This window comes from Blastomyces dermatitidis, assembly GCF_000003525.1.
Source record: "Blastomyces dermatitidis ER-3 genomic scaffold supercont1.8, whole genome shotgun sequence".
NCBI lineage: Eukaryota > Fungi > Ascomycota > Eurotiomycetes > Onygenales > Ajellomycetaceae > Blastomyces > Blastomyces dermatitidis.
In genome coordinates, this window is record NW_025544781.1 from 1,862,929 (window position 1) to 1,881,888 (window position 18,960).

An 18,960-nucleotide genomic window follows, 5' to 3' on the forward strand; every position below is an offset into this window, starting at 1 on the left:
CCCTTTCGGGTTTGGCGCCTTCTCCTCGTCAAACCACCATCCAACCAACCTTCCTCGCCGGCGATCTATATAAACAACCTCCCTCGACCTCCCATCTCGCACGAACTCGCTCTTTCTCTTCCACTTCCTTTTTTAACTTCTTTCTCCCCCGTCCTTTTGATATTTCCTATTCTATCCGTGTCTCTCGTATCTCCCCCTGCGCCCCAACAAGCATAGTGTTACATTACATCTCTATTCCCTTCATTGCAGCCTGTACTGCACAACTTCTCTCCCTTTATTTTAGCACGGAATACTGGTTTCCTCCTTGTCATTCGAGTCTAGAGACGGAACTGCACTCCCTCTATTCTTTCATTTTCTCTTCTTATCTCTCGGTCCGATGCGTGCTTGATTCAGATCTCTTGCATCGCTCTTCGCGGTGGGATATTTCAACACCTAAAGGTCGATCCAGTCTCGAGCTTCTGGCGGGGTGGCTAGGCTATTCTCATTGCGAACCATGTTGGGGCCAAAATAGTTTTGGATTTTCCCTTGGACCAATAGCAAAATTGCCTCATCTCATTATCTGCGGGTCTTGTAATTTCGGCGGCGCAGCCCCCCAATGCATTTGACTTGGGGCTCCGTTGATCATGGAATCTTGGATATCTCACAAGGCCATAGCCATTCTGGGAAAATTCGAAAAAGGGGCTTAGATTCTTATGCATTCCCACGTCAACCCGTCAAGGGTAAAGGGGCATGGCATGGTCCAGCTGTCATTTCTGCCTCGGACAATCTCGGTAGCCTTTCGATATTCCCTGGTGGTCTCCAAAGTTGGTCGACGGCGCTGGCTAAACCGGGCGATCACGAGCGAATATGTTTCTTAGCAGGTTCTGTGTGATCTGAGACCCTGGTGGGTGTTAGTTGGACTTTCACTGGAAAAAGGATGCTGGACCCTGCATTTCAAGTGTTTCCACTCTATTCTAAGTCTTCACACAAGATTGGTCAAATGGTATAGTCCTGCCGGTGGTAAACGGAGGAGGGAAAGAGGAAGGGCGGAGGGCGGGGGTGGCGATGAACGGGAGGTTACTTCGCCTATGTGTCTCATGGTGCTGAACTGCATTACGTAGCTACACAAGTCCTGGTTGCAGTTACAGCCAGGTCCAACTGACCATCAGGTGAGGCGTCCTTTTTCCCAGCTAGATTTGCGAAAATTGTTTAAGCAAGACAGATTGTGAGTTTCACAGCCTTTGTCTTTCATTTTGGATTGTCTATATAAGCAGCTGGATGTTTCTCTTTCCCATGAATGAAAAGTCAGTGTGCTTCAACTGTGAACTAAACAGGTGATGAAGCTCTAGAAAAACCATTGAAGATGACAGCGGACCTCAACAATATAACTTTCCATTTCCCACAGAATGCAAATCTTCCAAAGTTCAATGCATTCAAGCCACCACACACAAATATTCTCAATAAAACCCATTGTCATCCAATCCTCCCTCAACCTACACTCCCTTCTATCCCTATAACTTTGCCATCACCTATACTAAGACTTGCCCCTGCTGATTCCCTTCTCACAAAGCCCTCATCAGCACAGTCACTTCCCCAGAAACCCCTCCAGTTCCCTCTGCCTCCTAAACCCCAGTCATCATCCGTGCCAGTATTGCAAGCACTGTCAATATCCCTCAATAAATAGGAACTGTAGGTTCTGGAAATACTTCTTGGCTCCAATTTTGATCAGGCATTCACGGAGGTTGCCATGCTTGATCTCATAGCTGTTGACCCTTCAATGTGTGAAGGTGATGAGGTCCAGCACCCGCATGAGGCAGGCAGAGCTGCATCAGAACATGCCAGTAGGTCATATGCTCTTTGCTTCTGTCAGATACACAGCCCACAACTGACACGCTTCTGTTACCTGAAGTTCCTGATGCCCCACACTGGGAAGAGGCCGGTGGTGGTGAATCGATAGCCGCGGACATCAATTGCTCAGGGTTAGTGTCGGGTGATACAAGACAGGGGGATGTTCCAGGTATAATAGAACAGCGCCGCCTCTGTTGCTAGTCTCTGCATCAATGACCCAGTCACCGTTAGCTCAGCCAATCACAATCAATTCAGACATAGAGGATGGTGGATGTTGTCAATCAAAAATACAAGTGACCTTGGAGACTAGATTTGGTGAAAAAATACCTTGTCCAAATTCCTCTACCCGGCCAACTGGTTGAGATAGCAATGCTAGGTCTCAATCCCCGCGGCGGGAGCGCGTGCCCATGATAAAAATGGAGGAGAGTGAGAAGGAGCAGCAGTCATCACAGCCAGAACATACACAGCATTGCATGATGGCAGTGGAGATACTCACAGCCCTTTCCTCATCTTCTCTTGCTTTCAATCGCCATTTATGCACCGGCCATGATGAAGAGGTCAATAAACAGTCTATGACCAGCATCAGAGACAAGCTCAATCAGGACAGAAATGAATATAGACAACAATGATATTGAGAATGATGATGAAGAAGATGAGGATTATATTGCCAGTGAAAATGAGGGTGAAGCAGGTGATAGAGCACTGAAACAGTGGTGAAGTATCTCTGCATGTCTGACAGAAAATTCAAAATAGTGTCATTTCAAAAGCCGGGCAAAGAGCCCTGATAGTTCTCAAAGTATCAAAGGCTGCACTCCTCCTCCTGCGAACCAGAATAATAGACATGGCTCAGCTGAATTACTTACTGGTACCGGCTGGTCTGGTCTCCCCATGAATAATATATTGATGCTTGCTTCTGATATTGCCTCAGCTATGGTTGAGCAGCTTACAGATTATTCTGTGACAAGTGGGAAAGTTGCTGTCTACAATAAAAAAGATCATCCAGGGGCTGGTTGTTCAATCAAGAGATACAAAGAAAGACTGAGGGATGGAGGAAGTAGACTGGTGATGGTCTGAGGAGGAGGATGAGCAGCTTCTGACCATGGTCAAAGAAAATTGTTCCTGGTCAAAGATAGAGGAATGATTCCTGCAGAGGAGAGCGCCATCTCTCTGTCAACAAGTATCAGTACTTTGAAAGGGCAAGAAGTGTAAGCGTAGAGCCTGAAGATCTATAGTTCATAAGCATTAATTAACACTTCAACTGCATCATGGCGCCCCAATAGATCGTCTTGTTGGTAACCTTCAAAGCATTGCTTTTATTTGATGTGTAAACATTCGATTGACTAGGAAGACGATAGATGCTATTCTAGCCGCCTTTTCTATGTTCCTCTCCTTTTTCTTCAAAGTCTAGCGACCATGATTCCTGATGCATAAGTTTCATATCTCGTCTCGTGCTCGTACATTTGACAGTCGAGGTCATTGAAATCTCGATGTCGCTGACGTACGAACCTCCTAAAAAGTCCGCGGATTGAACCACAGAAAATTCACGGATACATGTTACACAAATGTACCGTTTAAAGTCTGCAAACTGGGCTGACGGTGACACTAATTCTCCGACAGGCTGAGTTGGTTGCTGTCCACATACTCTGCATTGCATGAAGAAGAAGTGACCGGACGGACTGGCGCATCTCAGATGCTTCAAAATTGTCCAGGGCTGCGGCATCCTGCAACGGCTCAAAACTGAAAATAATGTTCAATCTTTCTTCAGCTGGCTCAGTTGAAATGTATTGGTGAGAACTGAGATATTCAATCATCATATAGTGCAGGCTGGAGAGAAATTAAATACTAGATGAAGAAGTGCTTCACTTCACTGAGGTATTGTGATGCACTGATGTGAACAGAGCCAGTTTATGAAAGCACTAGCTATAGAACAGAAGACTTGCTGATTGTTGTAGAGATTAAAGAAATGGACATACACTTCTTATATGTGAAGTGATATATGTTGTCCTTCATCATTGTAATCTCATATGAGGTTGTTCAATCATGAGGTATCATGATATCTAGATCTCTAAATCATTTTTGTTCTTTCACAGCATATTATTGCCAAGTTTGAATATCTATCTCAAAAAAGAGGTAATATTTAAATTTTCAGTAACAACCTAAACTCTGCCTCAGCACACAGATCAACATGGTTAGAACTGTCATTCCTACTCTATAGGCAATATTGGTATTTTTGTGATTCTGAACTTACCCCTCTCTTCTCTTGGCAGATACTTTTAATTAAAAGAACATCTCATTTAAGAGGAAAATTTGCCATGTAATAGGTAGTTCAATTCTCATAAAACCTGCCTGATAAAGAACCAGAAGCTGACCTAAAGTCTTGGAAGATTCAACGAGCAATATCAGCTCTCAAGACATTGCCTACAATTTAATGTATCAAAACTTTTAGATACTGCTGTTGCTATTGCTGGTGATGGAGCTCGGTACTGTTGGTTTGATTTCAGATCCTACCTAACCCCAACATGATTATCGGCAGATTGGATGCTAAAGTATCACACAGGTGCCAAGGTGTTGAAATGCTCAGAAGGTCTACACAACAAAGCATTCATTCTGACGATGGATAATGGAGTGGAGTTGTTGGCTAAACTTCCAAATCCAAATGCAGGACCTGCTCATTATACCACTGCATCTGAGGTTGCGACATGCCATTTTGTAGGTTGAAATTATCTCCTGTTGTCATTGCATTTAAATGAACAATGTATAGCTGCGAGAAATATTTAATATACCAGTGCCTCGGATTCTTGCTTGGTCCTCCGATGCGTCAAATCCTGTTGGCGCAGAATATATCATTGAAGAAAAGGCCTCTGGTGTCCGACTTGGTAGCCTTTGGAATCATTGGTCGCGGGGCCCAAAGCTCAAGATAATTACTCAAATTGCGCAAATAGAGGATGTGTTGACTTCCATTAGTTTTCCGAAGCATGGATGCATCTACTTTAAAGAGGACTTACTCGCGTTGACTGGAGTTGCGCCAGATCTGTCTGTTAACTCGTCTGCTGCTCCTGAGATACTCTAACGGTTCTTCTCCTTGGGCCCACTCTCATCGCCGGAGCTTTGGAATAGTGGCCGAGCATCAATGAAATTGGATTGCGGTCCCTGTGAGTATCCTTCCGTTTCCAACCTCCGCAGGGTTTTTCCTATTTGCGGTATTGATACCAATCCTATAAGGCGAAACCCCCTTGAATATTCTCAGGCGATGGGGTTGAATGAAATTACGTGGGTCAAATCGCATGCTACTCCTCGAATGAACCACTATCGATCCAGCAGTGAGCATAAGCTTCCCGAAGATGCTATTCGCTTCGGCTACGTACTCAATACATAAATGTGACTCCCTATCTAGTTCCGCTAGATAACAGCGAAGGAAGCCCTTCTGTCCTCTGGCATCCCGACCTACATCTCAACAATGTGTTTGTAGATCCTGAATCTCATGAAATCACTTACATAGTGGATTGGCAATCGGCAGCTGTTGTCCCTCTGTTCTTTCAATGGTGGTGTACCGACAATGTTCCGTCATTCCAAGCCGGTTAGAGATGATTGGGTTGTTCCAGAAAGGCCCGCCAACTTCGAAAGTCTAGATGAAGATGAGGAAGAGACAGATTGACAAAGACCTAGAAAGCGAAACTCTTCATAAGTATTATGAAGTTCAAAACATATCAAAAAGCACCTCGTCGCTGGGCTGCACTCCAACAACAAAAGGCCACACCCCCTTCCTTCGAAAGCCAGTCTGGCTAGTAACCGGCGTCTGGGAAAATCGCGACCTTTTCTTTCTCCGTCAATCACTACTATCTTTAATGGCACACTGGGAGGAATTTAGGAATGGTGTTCCTTGTCCATTAAGCTTTTCAGAGGAGGGGTTGAAGCTTCACGCAAAGGAAGAAGAAAACATGGATGGTATCGGGCAATTACTCAAAATTTCTCAGGATCAGGGGGTGTTACCGGTGGATGATGGAATGGTTGAACATGAAGACTATGAAACGGCAAAGGAGAATAGAATAGTCGGAAGTATTCTAACCTTTGGCCATATCATATCAAGTTCCCGAATGAGGCTGATTTCTCTAAGGGATAACGGTAACTATGTGGGAGAACTTTTCTAGGGCAATGCAACCCTGTAAGTTAGAAGTGAGGCTGGCTCCTCATCAAAGCCACCTTGGTGCTGAATTCAAGCATTGGTTTATGGGGACAAGTTATAATGGCCCTAACGTAGTTAACTATTTAATCTGAATCACTCACCCAACAACCTATATTGAATAAATCTTACAATTTAGCAATGATCATATGAAATTACACATAGAAAATTATATACATTATTCCTTAGGTCTTTTGACATTTTCTAATAGTATATCCAGCCATATTACACTTGCTGTATAGCAATCTTGGTACAAGGTGTAATCTGAGAATGAGCCTTGCGTATATAGGATAGATAACCAGAGCAATATGATAATATGTATATTGGGTAAATGAATGTACTAATTGGTTTGTAAGGTACTACTGAATAAGATATAACATGTATTGATCGTGAAGTACGAAACTTCTCAATCAAAGGTGTGAATGAGCGCCCTTATATAGACATATGAAAAGGTCCCCCCCCCCATCCGTTCTTGGAGTAGAAGGTCTCTGACGGAAATGCAGAGAGCTCTGGGGGAGAGGAGGAAATGGATATTATCAAGGCCACTGGCTCAGCAGGGAAGCAATAATATGGATCAAATGGTCGTCGTCTACCTGATCAAGGAGCACCAGATCTTCCAGATTGAGGGCGAGGCCGCGTTTACGGCCGTCTTCGAGGAGCGGCCTTGAGCTTGTTCAATGCTTGAAATGTCACATTCACATCTCGCTCCAGCTGATACAATAATATTAACATGGATTCCGGGGGCTCCACAGTAACCGGTAAGTTAAGTAGTTAAGTTAGTGAGTTAAGTATATTTTATTTAAATCAAATGGTCGTCCCCGTGCCTTGAACCTCTCCTTGCCACTTGCGTTGAATGTCCAGATATGATATCCGACTATTTACTTCGGCAACACGATGTGTAAAGTTATGCTGCCTCGAGTGCCTCGATGGCTCCTTGTCAATAAGCTTGCCTTCAGTATCTTACTTAGATCATCCTTCAGCTCAACAATCATTCTATTCACACTTTCTAAATGCCAAGTACAGTATTCACATCAACCGCCTCTGCCATTTACCCTCCAGTGAGCAAAAATAAATAAATAATAGCAACAGTAATAATAATATGTTCCATGCCCAAATTTGTTTTCGCGGCAAACCCAGCACCAAATCGAGATCTAGTCGGTCATCACATCAACCAACACAACCAAACCACCTAACCCAGCCCAGGCCCTCTTCCTACAGAAAACCGAACTCGGTCTCGCGTTTTGCCTATTATTATGGAATTAAAGAGAAGAAAAAAAAAAGGACCCCAGACCCCGTTTTGAATCCTTCCTTGTTTGTTGGTTAGTTCCGCTCCCTGCCAAGTTGTCATTATAATTAATAATTCGATAATTCCATGAAAGGGGAGTAGCCTGACCGAGGGAAAGGAGGGTTGTGAGGGAGAGAAGAGCTCGGTTTCGGAGGAAAAATTTTTAGCCTCCACTTTCCGCGGACCACTTTGCTCGTTCTGTAACTACAGGGCTGGGTGATGAGGACATTTTTTTTGAACGAACTTCTTCACGATTGAGGGATGTGAGCAGATTTCTTAGGCAGGTCCAGGCTTTTTTCTTTCCCTTTTTTTTACCCATCCATCCATGCGGCTCTTGGAATTCTGTGCTCTCGTTCCGGATCTCCGTGGAATCAAAATAAAAGATAGAAAATGAGGACAAAAACAACTCTCCAAATTTCAAATATAGTAGTTATAATACACTCATTAACTAACTCATAACGAGACGAGAAATCAGACCCAAATTTTCCAGGGTACATACAGTACCAAAGAAAAGAACAATAATACGCAAGAGGATACATGTTGCTTCCAACAAAAAAATTACCAAAAGAGTGGTAGTTAAGGCCGCATCAGGGCATGCAGCCCTGCCCTTACCGACCCTCCAGGCCCGTGAACCCCTGCGGACCCAGACCATCCTGCCCGCCTGTGCGGAAATACTCAGCAACTACCCCGAGAGCATAGCAAGTGCCCGCAGCTACGCCACCTGTCAGCAAAACACGGCGCATGGCTTTGCGCAGGAATGGACGGCGCTTTTCAATTTTTGGTGGAGGGGGTTGAGCGGAAGAATGTTGCTGTTGCTGCTGCTGCTGCTGCTGCTGCTGTTGTTGCTGTTGCTTTGTGTCTTCAGAATCATATCTCGGTTGATTTGCTTCATCAGAAACGCGTCGTGTGGACGCTTCTTTACCAACCGGGGTGGTAGATATGCTAACCGGGGCCGCTACCATCCCAGACTCAAATTGATCGATAGCTTCCTTTTCAAGTTGTGCTGCCCACGCTGGAGAGTGCAGCATAGCATCCCCGTCAGCATACGTAGCATTAGCACCACTATCGCCTTTCTTCAATTCGGTGGCATCCGGAATCGCTGTCTTAAAATTACCAGGCACATCTTCACCCCCACCCTCAAACTTCCACCCTCCCACCCTCTTGAAAATGAGAATATCGCCGCCACCGGAAACAATTTCATATCCCTGTGCTTCTAGACGCGGGAAATGGTCAAGGAACCGCGAAGGGTTATTCAGGCGCGAAAGCGCTTCTGTGGGGTGAAGCTGTTGCGCTATCTCCCCTGAGCCTGTATGGCCAGATGAAATGCCTACGTCCTTCACTTCCATTGTTAGGGAGTCGTACGCTAGGACTCTGTATTGAGATTGGTTGGAGCGTGAAGATCGCGAGACATTCTGGCCTAGACGTGCCTTTTTCACACCTTCCTCCCTAATTGATTTTATTTCACCAAGTTCTGTTAAGAGACAGGCGATGGAGATGTTGATGTTTTTGACATCACTCAGAGTCTCACCAATGTTGGCTATCTGCTTCTCGTACTCTTCTATCGCATTCACCATCTCCGATGAGGTGGCGGCATTATTGTTCTGGGAACTAGTGTCAACCATTGCCTCCAATGGACGATGATACTCTGTCAAAAGTGCCTTCATCGAATTTGTAGCCTCTTTGATTTCTCGAAGCTCTCTTGCAACACTAGCAATTTCACTGTGACGGTTCGCGTCGGTAGTTTTTATCCCAAAGACAGGGTGGATCTCATCTTGTCTAGAGCCGCCAACAGCGGTAGATGTATCACCAACGCTGCCTATGTTACGCATATCAGTGACTTGGCCGCGCTCTGTCCCTCTAGTACTATCGTCGTAAACTAGCGAGTTGACTGCTTGCAGTATTGGGTCTGCTGCTAGCCTTGCACTGGGAACAGAATCTTGCACTGTTTCATCATTGCGAGTACCCCTATTATTGTCCGGGCGAAGTTTCCAGCGCAACTCGTCAACATCCAGGCCACAATCAGCGCCTTGAAGGGCCTCATAAGCGTTTTCGGCATCATTTTGGCGCTCCGCCCGAGTTACATAAGAGGCGCGGATGTCACTCGCACGCAGTTGATTCACGTCTTCTTTCGTTCCGCTGCCCTCACTGACATCGTACGCTTTTTGGTAAATCTCACAGACCGGTGATGCGCTTGGGGCCTCAAGAGCCTCGATATGCCGTAAAAATTCTGAATGAGACATCCCCTCCAATTCCTTTGGAAGGCGCCCAGTATTTTCAACAGACCTCTTCCATCTAGGGATGAAGCGCTGGTATGATTCCCAGTCAGTGGCTAGGGACGCTTTACCCTCCTCACCAAGTCTGGCAGAACTGGGCTTCGATGCTTGATTCCTTTCGTCAAGCGTAGCTGTGTTGTTGGATGTAGCTACATTCGTATCAGCTGGCTTCTCTGCCCCGCTCAGGGCTCTCGCATCTGGTTTGAGGGCATCCTTTGCATCGTCACCGAGGGCTGCTTGTCCCGCGTCGGGTCGACAGGGCTCAACAACTGACCCTTCTGTGTCAAACTTTTCGCCTACATCGGTTTGACGTGTCTCAGTTGTAGCATTTTCGGTAGCACTTATTTCACTGGATTCAGACTGCTTGGCTTTGACGGAGCCGGGCTCCTCGAAATTGATGTTTTGGGATGGTTTGGAATGAGCTTGATCGCTTGTACCATTGGGAGGGATTGCCTCCCCGGAGGCGCGCAGCTCAGGTTCAATGGGGACTAACTCTTCTGTGTTTATGCTTGGTGTCAGTTTGGAATAGGATTGCTCGTGGCAAGGTTCTACTTCCGCCTCGCCATCTCGCGGGTTTGAAAGGATTATTGGAGAAGAATCATCAGTCTCGCTGTCAGTCGTTTTGGTCCTTGTAGGAACCATCCTGCCACTGATGGGATCAAATTCAAATGCAGCTTCTGTCATAAGGTTGGACGATCGCGAGTGATCCTCGTTGACCTTCATCTCAGGCGACGTCGTAGGAGCTGGTTCTGTTCCTCCATTTGTCGGAGCCTCTCGAGTGTCCTCTGAGGAGCTTGGACGTTGACTGTGGCTTGTAGGCCTCTCACCGGCAAACAATGACTTATAAAACGATGACCAAAATCCCTCTTTCAAACCAAATGGAAACGGCTGCAACCGCCTCCCAAATATGAATCCATAAGGATCGTGATTGATAGCTTTTTGAAATTCCTTAAAACGCTGCTCAGACTCTCGTCGCATAGACTCTCCAAATTCGCTCTCTTTGCTCTCCCAAGAGTCGAAACCGTTTTTCTCTCCAAGGTCCTCGAATCCGTTCTTAGCTCCACCCTCATTCGCCACCCAAGGTTTCCCCCACTCATTCCCTTTCTTCATACCTTGCCCGAGATCGTCGTATACATCACACCGTCTGTGAAAACGGCTAGCTTGCTTGGGGTCATGGGACTTGGTGCTTCTCCAGCTCTGATATATGTATGGTCGTCGCCGCCCAACATGTCTGATGTATTTGTTGTAGAACGACTGCATTTCCCTTTCTTTCTCCATCAGCCTCCGCAACCTGGATTTCCCTTGTGATAACCATTCTGGGTCGTGATGGTGAGACCACCAAAATAGCGATCTCTGCTGGCGTGAGTGGAGATAGGCTGGAGAGCGGAAGGTTTCGGATGTTAAGGAAATGGCCGGAGCCAGTAGCTGCGGATAGGAGCGTGGGGATACAGACGATATTGGATGCCGGAGAGCACGACGACTCGAGAAAAGAGCTGATGAAGCCATGTTATATTTGTAAGGTAACTTAGTCTGTTGTTTGCTCGAGCACCAATCAGTCAGTCAAACTAGATGGCTGCGATTCCCACCAGAGAATTGGCATAGACCATGTCACATTCTTGCCAAACAATAGATGGCTGACCTGTCTCCTCTGTCGTCAACAAGTGATATGATATCACAACTAGGGAGTTGGGGAATCTGGACACGGATGAAGTCGAATGGCGGAACGCGAGGAGAGCTTCCCGGGGATGACATCATCAGGCCCCAACCCCGCTCAGGCAAGGCAAACTCTATAGTTATATATAAAAGAGAAGATCTGAGAGCAAAAGCCTTCAAACTCAACATTTCACATTTTACCTAAACTTAGTTAACTAGTAGTTCAGCTGTATATGGCAACCTCGTGCTTTGTGAATATTTGCACAGGTCAGGAGATTTGCTGAAGATGACCATTAGAATTGTTAACAAGGTGATGGGGAGGCATCATCTAAGCTAGAGAGGGCGGAATGGAAAGAGGGTAAGGAGTGTAGAAGTGATATAAAATTATGTGAGTAGGGAGAAAAGGAGATCTTCTGGCTTCATTTGTTGTCCCGTATAGTTGAATCGACAGTTTCCTTCCTCGATATCTATTAGAATAAAACGTAGCTTTGGTTGAACCTAAGCAACAGTTGTGTTTTCATTGTTATTTCCAAGCCTAGCAAAGTGTTCCTCTAAGACCAAAAGAAGATAAATGCAGGATGGGGCATCACCACCTTTTAACCTAGATTCTCATTCCACTCATCTATCCATCCATTCATCCAAATCTATTCACAACCCTACCTGAAAATTTGAATTCATAGACAGCTGAGAAAAGGATGACCCAAGTCCACCAACAATGCCCATCCCCTCAAAACTATCCGTATCAACAATATGATTACACCAAAACCGCAATCCTTCAATACCTTCCTCCCTACAGAGAAATCCCTTATCCTCAGCCATCTCCAGCTCCTCCGCAGCGACACCAACACTCCACCCAAACCGCTCTGCGGCCTCCTGCGCCGTGACTCCTTTACCATACACGCCCCAATCCCAAGGAACAACCTCCTCAGCCACGGCTGTAGCCCGTAGTTCCTCAAACCACGCCTTCAACTGCTTAATCGTCTTTTCATCCGTCCAATCAAAACGCTGGACGACAAGCAGCCCGCTCTTGAAGCGACGCAGACGCACAGGGAGCCTAAGTTTCTCCCACAACTCAGCAGCCTTCTGGAAATCGGACGGACTTACGAGTTCGACTCCGTTGCGGCTACGGTTGAATACGGCCCACAGGTCGATTAGACTCATGATACCGCCTTCGCGGCGGAGGATGCCTTTGCGATCATCTGTTAGGTACTCTGCGAGGTTGCGAGAGAGCTCAGACAGATATAAGGATTCTGAACCGCCGCCGGGGCCTAGCATGTCTTTCGTAGTAGTCATGCCAAGGGCAGCGGCGGATTGCGAGAGGACGGTGTTTGCTTCAGATGAACCGCCGCTGTTTGACCCAAGGTCAGATTCCGCAGCGAAACTTTCAGCCAGCGCGACAATTTCCTTCGCTGATGCCATTAGCGCTTCAAGGTCCTCGAAGGCACTGCCAAGCACAACTTGATTGTTCTGTCGGACCTCGAGGCCACGACGCTCGAGCCCCGCAATCCCAACCGCAGGACGTGAGGAACGTTGGCTGGGGGTGTTGGGATCGCTGCCTGGCATGGAAGATGCGGGGGAAGGGGTACCCCTCGGGACAGGTGGGGCATCATGGAGAATCCATTTTCGTTGGACCAAGGCACTTCTGAGTCTTTCGTGAAACATCTTCTCACCACCTCGGCGGAAGGATAATTTGACGCTATCGTATACTTCGGTGTTATCTAGGTTGGTGGTTCCGAAAAATGGGGCTGGTGAACCCGAGCGATCTGGGGTTTGGACACTGGCAGTGTGATCTAATTTTTTCAGGGGTGCACCACATATTTCACATTCTAATAAGGAAGGGTGGTTTGCAAAGGTACATCTTGGGCAAGCAATCCCTGAATCGGCTGACGAAGAAGTAGGAATGTGGGAAGGGTTGAAGGGGAATAGCGAATCTCCGTTCCTTCCAGGTCTACTCAAATTATGTTGGCTTCCTAATGACGAAGCAAATGTCGAAGAGGAAGTGCTGGACGCTCCATGGCTAGGTACAGACGCAGATGCAGATGAAATTGCCGCTTTCAAAATTGTGGTAAAGGGAGGTTTTATACCGCAAGCCAGGCATGGTGGCAGCGCCATCGAGGCATTCGCGGTTGCAGGATCAAAGTTCGAAGGCAGAGAGTTTGAGTATGTGCATATAGGGCAAACCCATGTTGCACTAGAGATCCTCGCAGCAGAGGCATTTTGTGAGTGAAACGGACTGCCACTCCGGGCAAGCGGAGAAGATGGGATTCCTGGTGAGCCAGACTTCGTTCCTTGTGGAGTAACCGAATCTCCAGGGGAGTTACGGTTTTGACCAAGGCCCCGTTTTGATTGTTTTGGGTATATCGTTATTTTAGGTGACGATTTCAAGAAACCTGCCTGTGAAGTTGCTAAAAGTCAGAGATTGCGTACCATGTTAACCATCGGATTTGGAAGATGTTCGGACCTGATATTCAACGCGATCCACATATTTCAACTCCAGCGCAACGGAGTATTTTCGAGGCTGGTCGTCGTCGACATAGCATATCCGATGCGACGTGAGATAGGCATGGCCAGACTGGTAATTTGGGATCTTGTATTTCCTACATGTGGAGGTACCGGGTTAATTGATCGCGCTGGGAATTTCGTTTCTCAGTAGGATTTTGCAGACTTACCCTTCATACAACCCTACCTGATCCTGCACAAAGAGAAGAGTCTCATCTGGTAACAGTGACGGGCGGAGGGCAGTGGTAAGATCCAGCGCGTTGAAGAACATCTAGCCGGGTTTTGGTAAGGATGGGAGCAAATGCATCATCATTGGCCTCGCCAAATGCAATTACACCATCGTATCAGTGGAAAAGAGGAGAGTGGCTAATGTTTTCTCAACCGCTCCGAGGCTTACTTGCTGTTGTTATCATCTTGTAATTGTCATTATCATACGTCGTCGTCGTCGTCTTCTGGTTGGTAGCAAGCTGGAAGCGGAAAGCAAGGCACGAACGAGATAAGTTAACGATTAGATAAGCGCTCCTCCACTTACATAACCAACCACGTGCTCCTGCCCGAACCAGCATGCTAAGCGAATCCGCCTCACTTTGAACGCCGCGAGTTCTCCTCTCCAACAACTCACCAACATCAACCTCTGTAGGACCCCTCATCTATATCTACACTCCCTCCCGCTCTCTTTTTTTTCTCTGTTTTTCTCTGAAGGAAAGAAAAGGTATTCACTGTGTATTCCTTGACTTCCTTCCGCTCGTAGTTTCTTCGATCGCCTGTCAACTTGTTACAACTTTTGCCGCTGGACAATCAGTCCTTTTTCACCATGAGTACAGCTCCACCACCATGGCGAGCAACTGCTGCGCCTGCTTATTCATCAAATGGTAAGTCTTTGGCTCCAGCTTATTTCTTGTGATGAAATATAGCATTTCATGGCGTGGCTAATGAGATCATATGTTCTAGCTTCGCCAGCGTACATTCCTGTCCAAGCACGCCGGAGCCTCGCCCACCATGCTCCTGAACCTACCACCGTCGCGAAAACAGAGTCAAGAGAGCTATCATCGCCGAAATCAACAGATCCCAAGGCCGGGAAGTCGAAAATTGACTGGCCTCCGGCTGTTCGCCAATATGTCCAACGCAGCTTCGTCCCTGAGTTCCAAATCGCGAGCGTCAGTCGGATGGACATGGAGCAAAAGCTCAAGCAAGTTATCACCGAAGCCGCTGAAAGTGGTAACCTTCACAATGTTGATTGGGAGAACTTGCCGTTGCCGCAACAAATGATTCAGAATGAGCGAAATAAGATTCTCACTTCTGCTTCTGTTGCTTCCTTGCAATCGTCATGGTCTGCGAAGTCGCAAGAACTTCGTCAGCAGAAACAAGAGAAAGCGAAGGAAGAATCTCCAAACAAGAGGAAGTCGTCAGAATTCAGCGCAGAAGATGACGAGGCGGAACATATTCCACCTTGGAGAAAAACTAACACACGCAATGGCTTTGAAGACCGTATTAGTTACCCTTCCACAACTGATAAGCGACGACGGATAGATAGCAACAACTCTAACAGCAACAGCAAAAATACAAGTAAGTTCAAAAATAACCTGGAGCTGCGGAAACGACGCTTTGAGGATTTGCGTTCAGGTTACCAGTCTCCTCAGACTGGGAGCTCCTCCCGCGATGAATCACCGGATGTGGGTGGAGGACCTGTCATCGGACGGTGCCAAATGTTGGAGAAAAATTATTTCCGATTGACTTCGGCCCCCAATCCTGATACTGTTCGTCCTTTGCCCGTGCTGAAAAAGATGCTCGATTTATTGAAGAAAAAGTGGCGTCTCGAGAATAACTATACCTATGTTTGCGATCAGTTTAAGTCTATGCGCCAGGATTTGACCGTCCAGCACATCAAAAATGAGTTTACAGTGAACGTGTACGAGATACACGCCAGGATTGCTTTAGAAAAAGGGGACCTTGGTGAGTATAATCAATGCCAGACGCAACTGCGAGCATTGTATTCGCAAAATCTTGGAGGACATCCCATGGAATTTATGGCCTATCGCATTCTCTATTTTATCCATACCCGCAATCAGACGGCCATCAACGACGCTTTGGCAGATCTAACCCCTGCAGACAAACTGGATCCTGCTGTGAAGCATGCCCTTGATGTTCGATCAGCTCTAGCATTGGGGAATTACCATAGATTCTTTCAACTTTATCTGGATACGCCGAACATGGGAGCATACCTTATGGACATGTTTGTTGACCGCGAGCGTCTTGCGGCACTTGCGTGTATTTGTAGAGCGTGAGTAATCCTGTTATTCCTCCAAAGCTGAAAAGCTCATGCTAATCTAACGATTGCAATTAGGTATAAACCTGAGGTGAAGATAAGATTTATTACTGAAGAACTTGGTTTTGAGTCCGATGAACAGGCCGCCCGATTTATATTGGACCATGCTCCAGAGGATTTGCTCCAGGAAAAACCTGATGGGGTTAAGCTCCTTACCGGGAAAGCCGGGCAGGTTTTCGAACTGGCTAAAGCGGAAGCTCACAAAGTGGTCGATATAAAAGGGCAGATCTAACCAACCCGCTTGATCCTTCCTAAAGCAAGGATTTCTCCATTGTTCAGTTCATGACACACCGCCACCCCCTTCCAACTTCCATTCTTGTTTCGCACATTCCGTCTTCTATTGGGCCGTATCCCGACCTATACACCGGTCAAATCGTCCATCGTATTTCTATTTCTTCTCTTACCTACTTCTGCGGCTTGTCATCGCCGTGGATTTCTTTTTTTCACTTTTTCTTGTCTTCTAATTTTCTCTATCTTACACTCCGTGTCTCTCGAAGCCTATATCCATCCCTCGTGCATATATTTTAACCCTAAGCCTATCCATGGATTATCGCCATACTGTTACATCTGACGATCGATCGGTTATGCATTTGGGACACGCGACCTCACGGAAATCTTTTGCGTTTTTCGTTTTATGTTTTTCACCAGGCTATCGGCACTTTTGGGTACCCAATATACCCTTCAATCGAATCCTAACAGTTTCTTCATTCGGATTTCGCATGATTTTTATATAATACCGCTTTCGTACCGGAGTTAGGCGCTTGGGGTGCTTGGGGTGTATCGAGTGGGTGGTCGTTACTGACTTTTCATTTCTCTGGCGAGCTTTTCCGGTGCCTGCATTTCGTGGCGGGAGTGCTTTGGGTCTCGAGATAACCAACTTTATTTCTGTATATTTTCCTCTGATTCACTGAAAACTTTTTTTTATATATATCTATATATATAATACTAAGGAGCTTATTATTTTCAAGAATTGAATATCTCAAATATACAACTGTGGCCCGTGTTGAGTCATTTCATTTGAGTAAAACCTTTGGTTCTAGATTGAGTAAGACGTATGATGATAAGAAATACACATGCTTTCACTAGCCTCATCACTTCTGTAGTTGATGCATCTCATCACAGTGTAATTATCATCACAACACAATTTTTCATCAAGAATGTAACTTTAATATCTTGATATATTAAAATTACTTTTTTTATTTATTAAAAAAAATTATCTATGTCGGATTCCCTCTCTACAGGCCGACTGCTTTCACCTAAGCAAGGTGTTCGCTGATCACTTGGCAAACGCCTGTCACACATAAAAGGCCGCATAATAGCTAGATCTCAATAATATAATCAACTACTCTATTATATCATCTTCATCAGATTATGTCTCTTCTTGCATATAAGAATTCACTATATTTTTAAAAAATCAAATTCTTACACTTCATGCTTAAATTGAAGATCTAATTATATTCTGAAATACTGTATTAGTGATTCTGCAGCTGTTTATTATAAATTAAAAAGAACTCTGTTAATTTCAAAATCAATCAACTCACTACAGACTTTTATAATAAGTTCATAAGTAATCTCTGCATTCTTATATTGTTAGAGGATAATGTTGTGGTATACGTGTAATCTACCTAAGGTGAAACTATTCTTACGGGAAGAACGTAGACTTATTATACAACCGGATTATGATTGTTTCACCGTGTCAATCAGCGACACGGCCGCTGAACTGTAAATCATAGTATAATAATGAATGAACTGTGAAATCACAGTAAATAGAGTATGAACAGAAAAAAATCATTATTGTATTAACAGTGTCACTGATTTTTATCTATGTAATCACTAATTATCAAAAATGTCTCATTTACTGAGATAATTCTCTATTGAAAATCAATCTTCTGAAGTATCAGAATTAGTCTTCATTTTCAGTCATAGCCTTATTATTAATCATCTTATTAAATCTGTGAATTAGAATTGAAGTTTCTGAACTAGTTATTATCTGAAAAGCACTGTCATCAATCATATATTATTTAAGAGTGAGGATTTCAGAGTGATTGAGAGCTGAGTATTTAAAAATCTATATAATTATTAACTTCTGAATAAATCTGAGAATTAATTCATTGACTCTAACTTACTATTTCAGTGATTATTTTATAAGTCTGAGAACTCAGAACACTCATCAGAGTTAAAAGATTAAAGAAGAAGAGAGAGAGAGAATTAATAGCAGTGATAGAGAGATTAGTAAGAGTTATAAGAAGAGAAAGAAAATTATCACTATTAATAGATTTCTTATCACTACTACTCTCATTAACTGTATTACTGAGAAGTTTGACAATTGTTTTAAATTGATTTATTATTTCATATATTTTAATAAAAATACACTGTACTTTCTTTCTAACACTGTTAATCAAGTTTATAAGATTCTTTATTATTACTTTTTAACTCTTATAATAATTATTAACTGATCTCAAGATCTTTTACTAGATAGCAAGCTTTGTATTTTTAATATTTAATTTTATCTTTTTAATAATAATTTTCTTCTTCTTTATAATAATTTTCTTACTGTACTGTGCATATACAGTATCTTATATTAGAACTTTTGATTCTTAAAGCTTTCTATTGTAACTGACAGAATACTAATCTTACTAAAGAATACTAATCTTACTAAAGATGAGAAAAGACTGAATGAGCTGAGTGAGCTGATAAATCAATATTTACATTATAATATGATTGTGAGAAGAAAGAAGAAAGAAAAGAAAAGAAGAATAATAAGTTAATATCTTCTTTATATATATTATTAATTCTTTTATATTACTATATAATGAATACTTTTATATTTCAGAAGACTTCTGAACATAATTAATCAGTGTATCTGATAGATTTCATTTATATTTTATTTTCAGAATAAATACTTTCTGTGTGAGCT

General features: G+C 44.4%; 7 protein-coding genes across 7 annotated transcripts; 5 read left to right on the plus strand and 2 right to left on the minus strand.

Moving 5' to 3' along the window:
• The first annotated feature begins 88 nt into the window (after positions 1 to 88).
• Positions 89 to 1,568, plus strand: BDCG_17496 (uncharacterized protein). Its single transcript, XM_045426609.1, has one exon. The coding sequence runs from the start codon at positions 596 to 598 to the stop codon at positions 869 to 871; it is 276 nt and encodes a 91-aa protein (XP_045282084.1). The 5' UTR covers positions 89 to 595; the 3' UTR covers positions 872 to 1,568.
• Positions 1,125 to 2,525, plus strand: BDCG_17497 (uncharacterized protein). Its single transcript, XM_045426610.1, has 3 exons — positions 1,125 to 1,148; positions 1,550 to 1,820; positions 1,889 to 2,525. Exons 2-3 carry the CDS (start codon positions 1,727 to 1,729, stop codon positions 2,026 to 2,028), a joined length of 234 nt encoding a protein of 77 aa, XP_045282085.1. The 5' UTR covers positions 1,125 to 1,148; positions 1,550 to 1,726; the 3' UTR covers positions 2,029 to 2,525.
• A 665-nt stretch (positions 2,526 to 3,190) lies between these two features.
• BDCG_07350 (uncharacterized protein) lies at positions 3,191 to 3,547 on the minus strand (the record flags this gene model as incomplete). Its single annotated transcript, XM_045423145.1, has 1 exon — positions 3,191 to 3,547. The coding sequence occupies one exon, from the start codon at positions 3,545 to 3,547 to the stop codon at positions 3,191 to 3,193; it is 357 nt and encodes a 118-aa protein (XP_045278605.1).
• An 893-nt stretch (positions 3,548 to 4,440) lies between these two features.
• BDCG_17498 (uncharacterized protein) lies at positions 4,441 to 4,897 on the plus strand (the record flags this gene model as incomplete). Its single annotated transcript, XM_045426611.1, has 2 exons — positions 4,441 to 4,536; positions 4,589 to 4,897. The coding sequence occupies 2 exons, from the start codon at positions 4,441 to 4,443 to the stop codon at positions 4,895 to 4,897; spliced, it is 405 nt and encodes a 134-aa protein (XP_045282086.1).
• A 100-nt stretch (positions 4,898 to 4,997) lies between these two features.
• Positions 4,998 to 6,492, plus strand: BDCG_17499 (uncharacterized protein). The gene has a single exon (XM_045426612.1). It carries the CDS (start codon positions 5,457 to 5,459, stop codon positions 5,973 to 5,975), a length of 519 nt encoding a protein of 172 aa, XP_045282087.1. The 5' UTR covers positions 4,998 to 5,456; the 3' UTR covers positions 5,976 to 6,492.
• Positions 6,493 to 7,882: 1,390 nt separating this feature from the next.
• On the minus strand, positions 7,883 to 13,988 carry BDCG_17500 (ESCRT-II subunit protein VPS36; the record flags this gene model as incomplete). Its single annotated transcript, XM_045426613.1, has 4 exons — positions 7,883 to 11,095; positions 11,879 to 13,612; positions 13,680 to 13,815; positions 13,888 to 13,988. The coding sequence occupies 4 exons, from the start codon at positions 13,986 to 13,988 to the stop codon at positions 7,901 to 7,903; spliced, it is 5,166 nt and encodes a 1,721-aa protein (XP_045282088.1). The 3' UTR covers positions 7,883 to 7,900.
• A 115-nt stretch (positions 13,989 to 14,103) lies between these two features.
• Positions 14,104 to 17,179, plus strand: BDCG_07354 (GANP domain-containing protein). Its single transcript, XM_045423146.1, has 3 exons — positions 14,104 to 14,589; positions 14,669 to 15,998; positions 16,062 to 17,179. The coding sequence occupies exons 1-3, from the start codon at positions 14,532 to 14,534 to the stop codon at positions 16,273 to 16,275; spliced, it is 1,602 nt and encodes a 533-aa protein (XP_045278606.1). The 5' UTR covers positions 14,104 to 14,531; the 3' UTR covers positions 16,276 to 17,179.
• The last annotated feature ends 1,781 nt before the right edge of the window (positions 17,180 to 18,960 follow it).

Bases quoted from the DNA above. Each gene is read 5' to 3' on its own strand.
- BDCG_17499 (XM_045426612.1), top strand. From the start codon at position 5,457: ATGAAGATGAGGAAGAGACAGATTGACAAAGACCTAGAAAGCGAAACT.
- BDCG_17496 (XM_045426609.1), top strand. From the start codon at position 596: ATGCATTTGACTTGGGGCTCCGTTGATCATGGAATCTTGGATATCTCA.
- BDCG_07354 (XM_045423146.1), top strand. From the start codon at position 14,532: ATGAGTACAGCTCCACCACCATGGCGAGCAACTGCTGCGCCTGCTTAT. The intron at 14,590-14,668 runs GTAAGTCTTTGG...CATATGTTCTAG, and splicing joins GCCTGCTTATTCATCAAATG to CTTCGCCAGCGTACATTCCT. The intron at 15,999-16,061 runs GTGAGTAATCCT...GATTGCAATTAG, and splicing joins CTTGCGTGTATTTGTAGAGC to GTATAAACCTGAGGTGAAGA.
- BDCG_17497 (XM_045426610.1), top strand. From the start codon at position 1,727: ATGCTTGATCTCATAGCTGTTGACCCTTCAATGTGTGAAGGTGATGAG. The intron at 1,821-1,888 runs GTAGGTCATATG...TGTTACCTGAAG, and splicing joins AGCTGCATCAGAACATGCCA to TTCCTGATGCCCCACACTGG.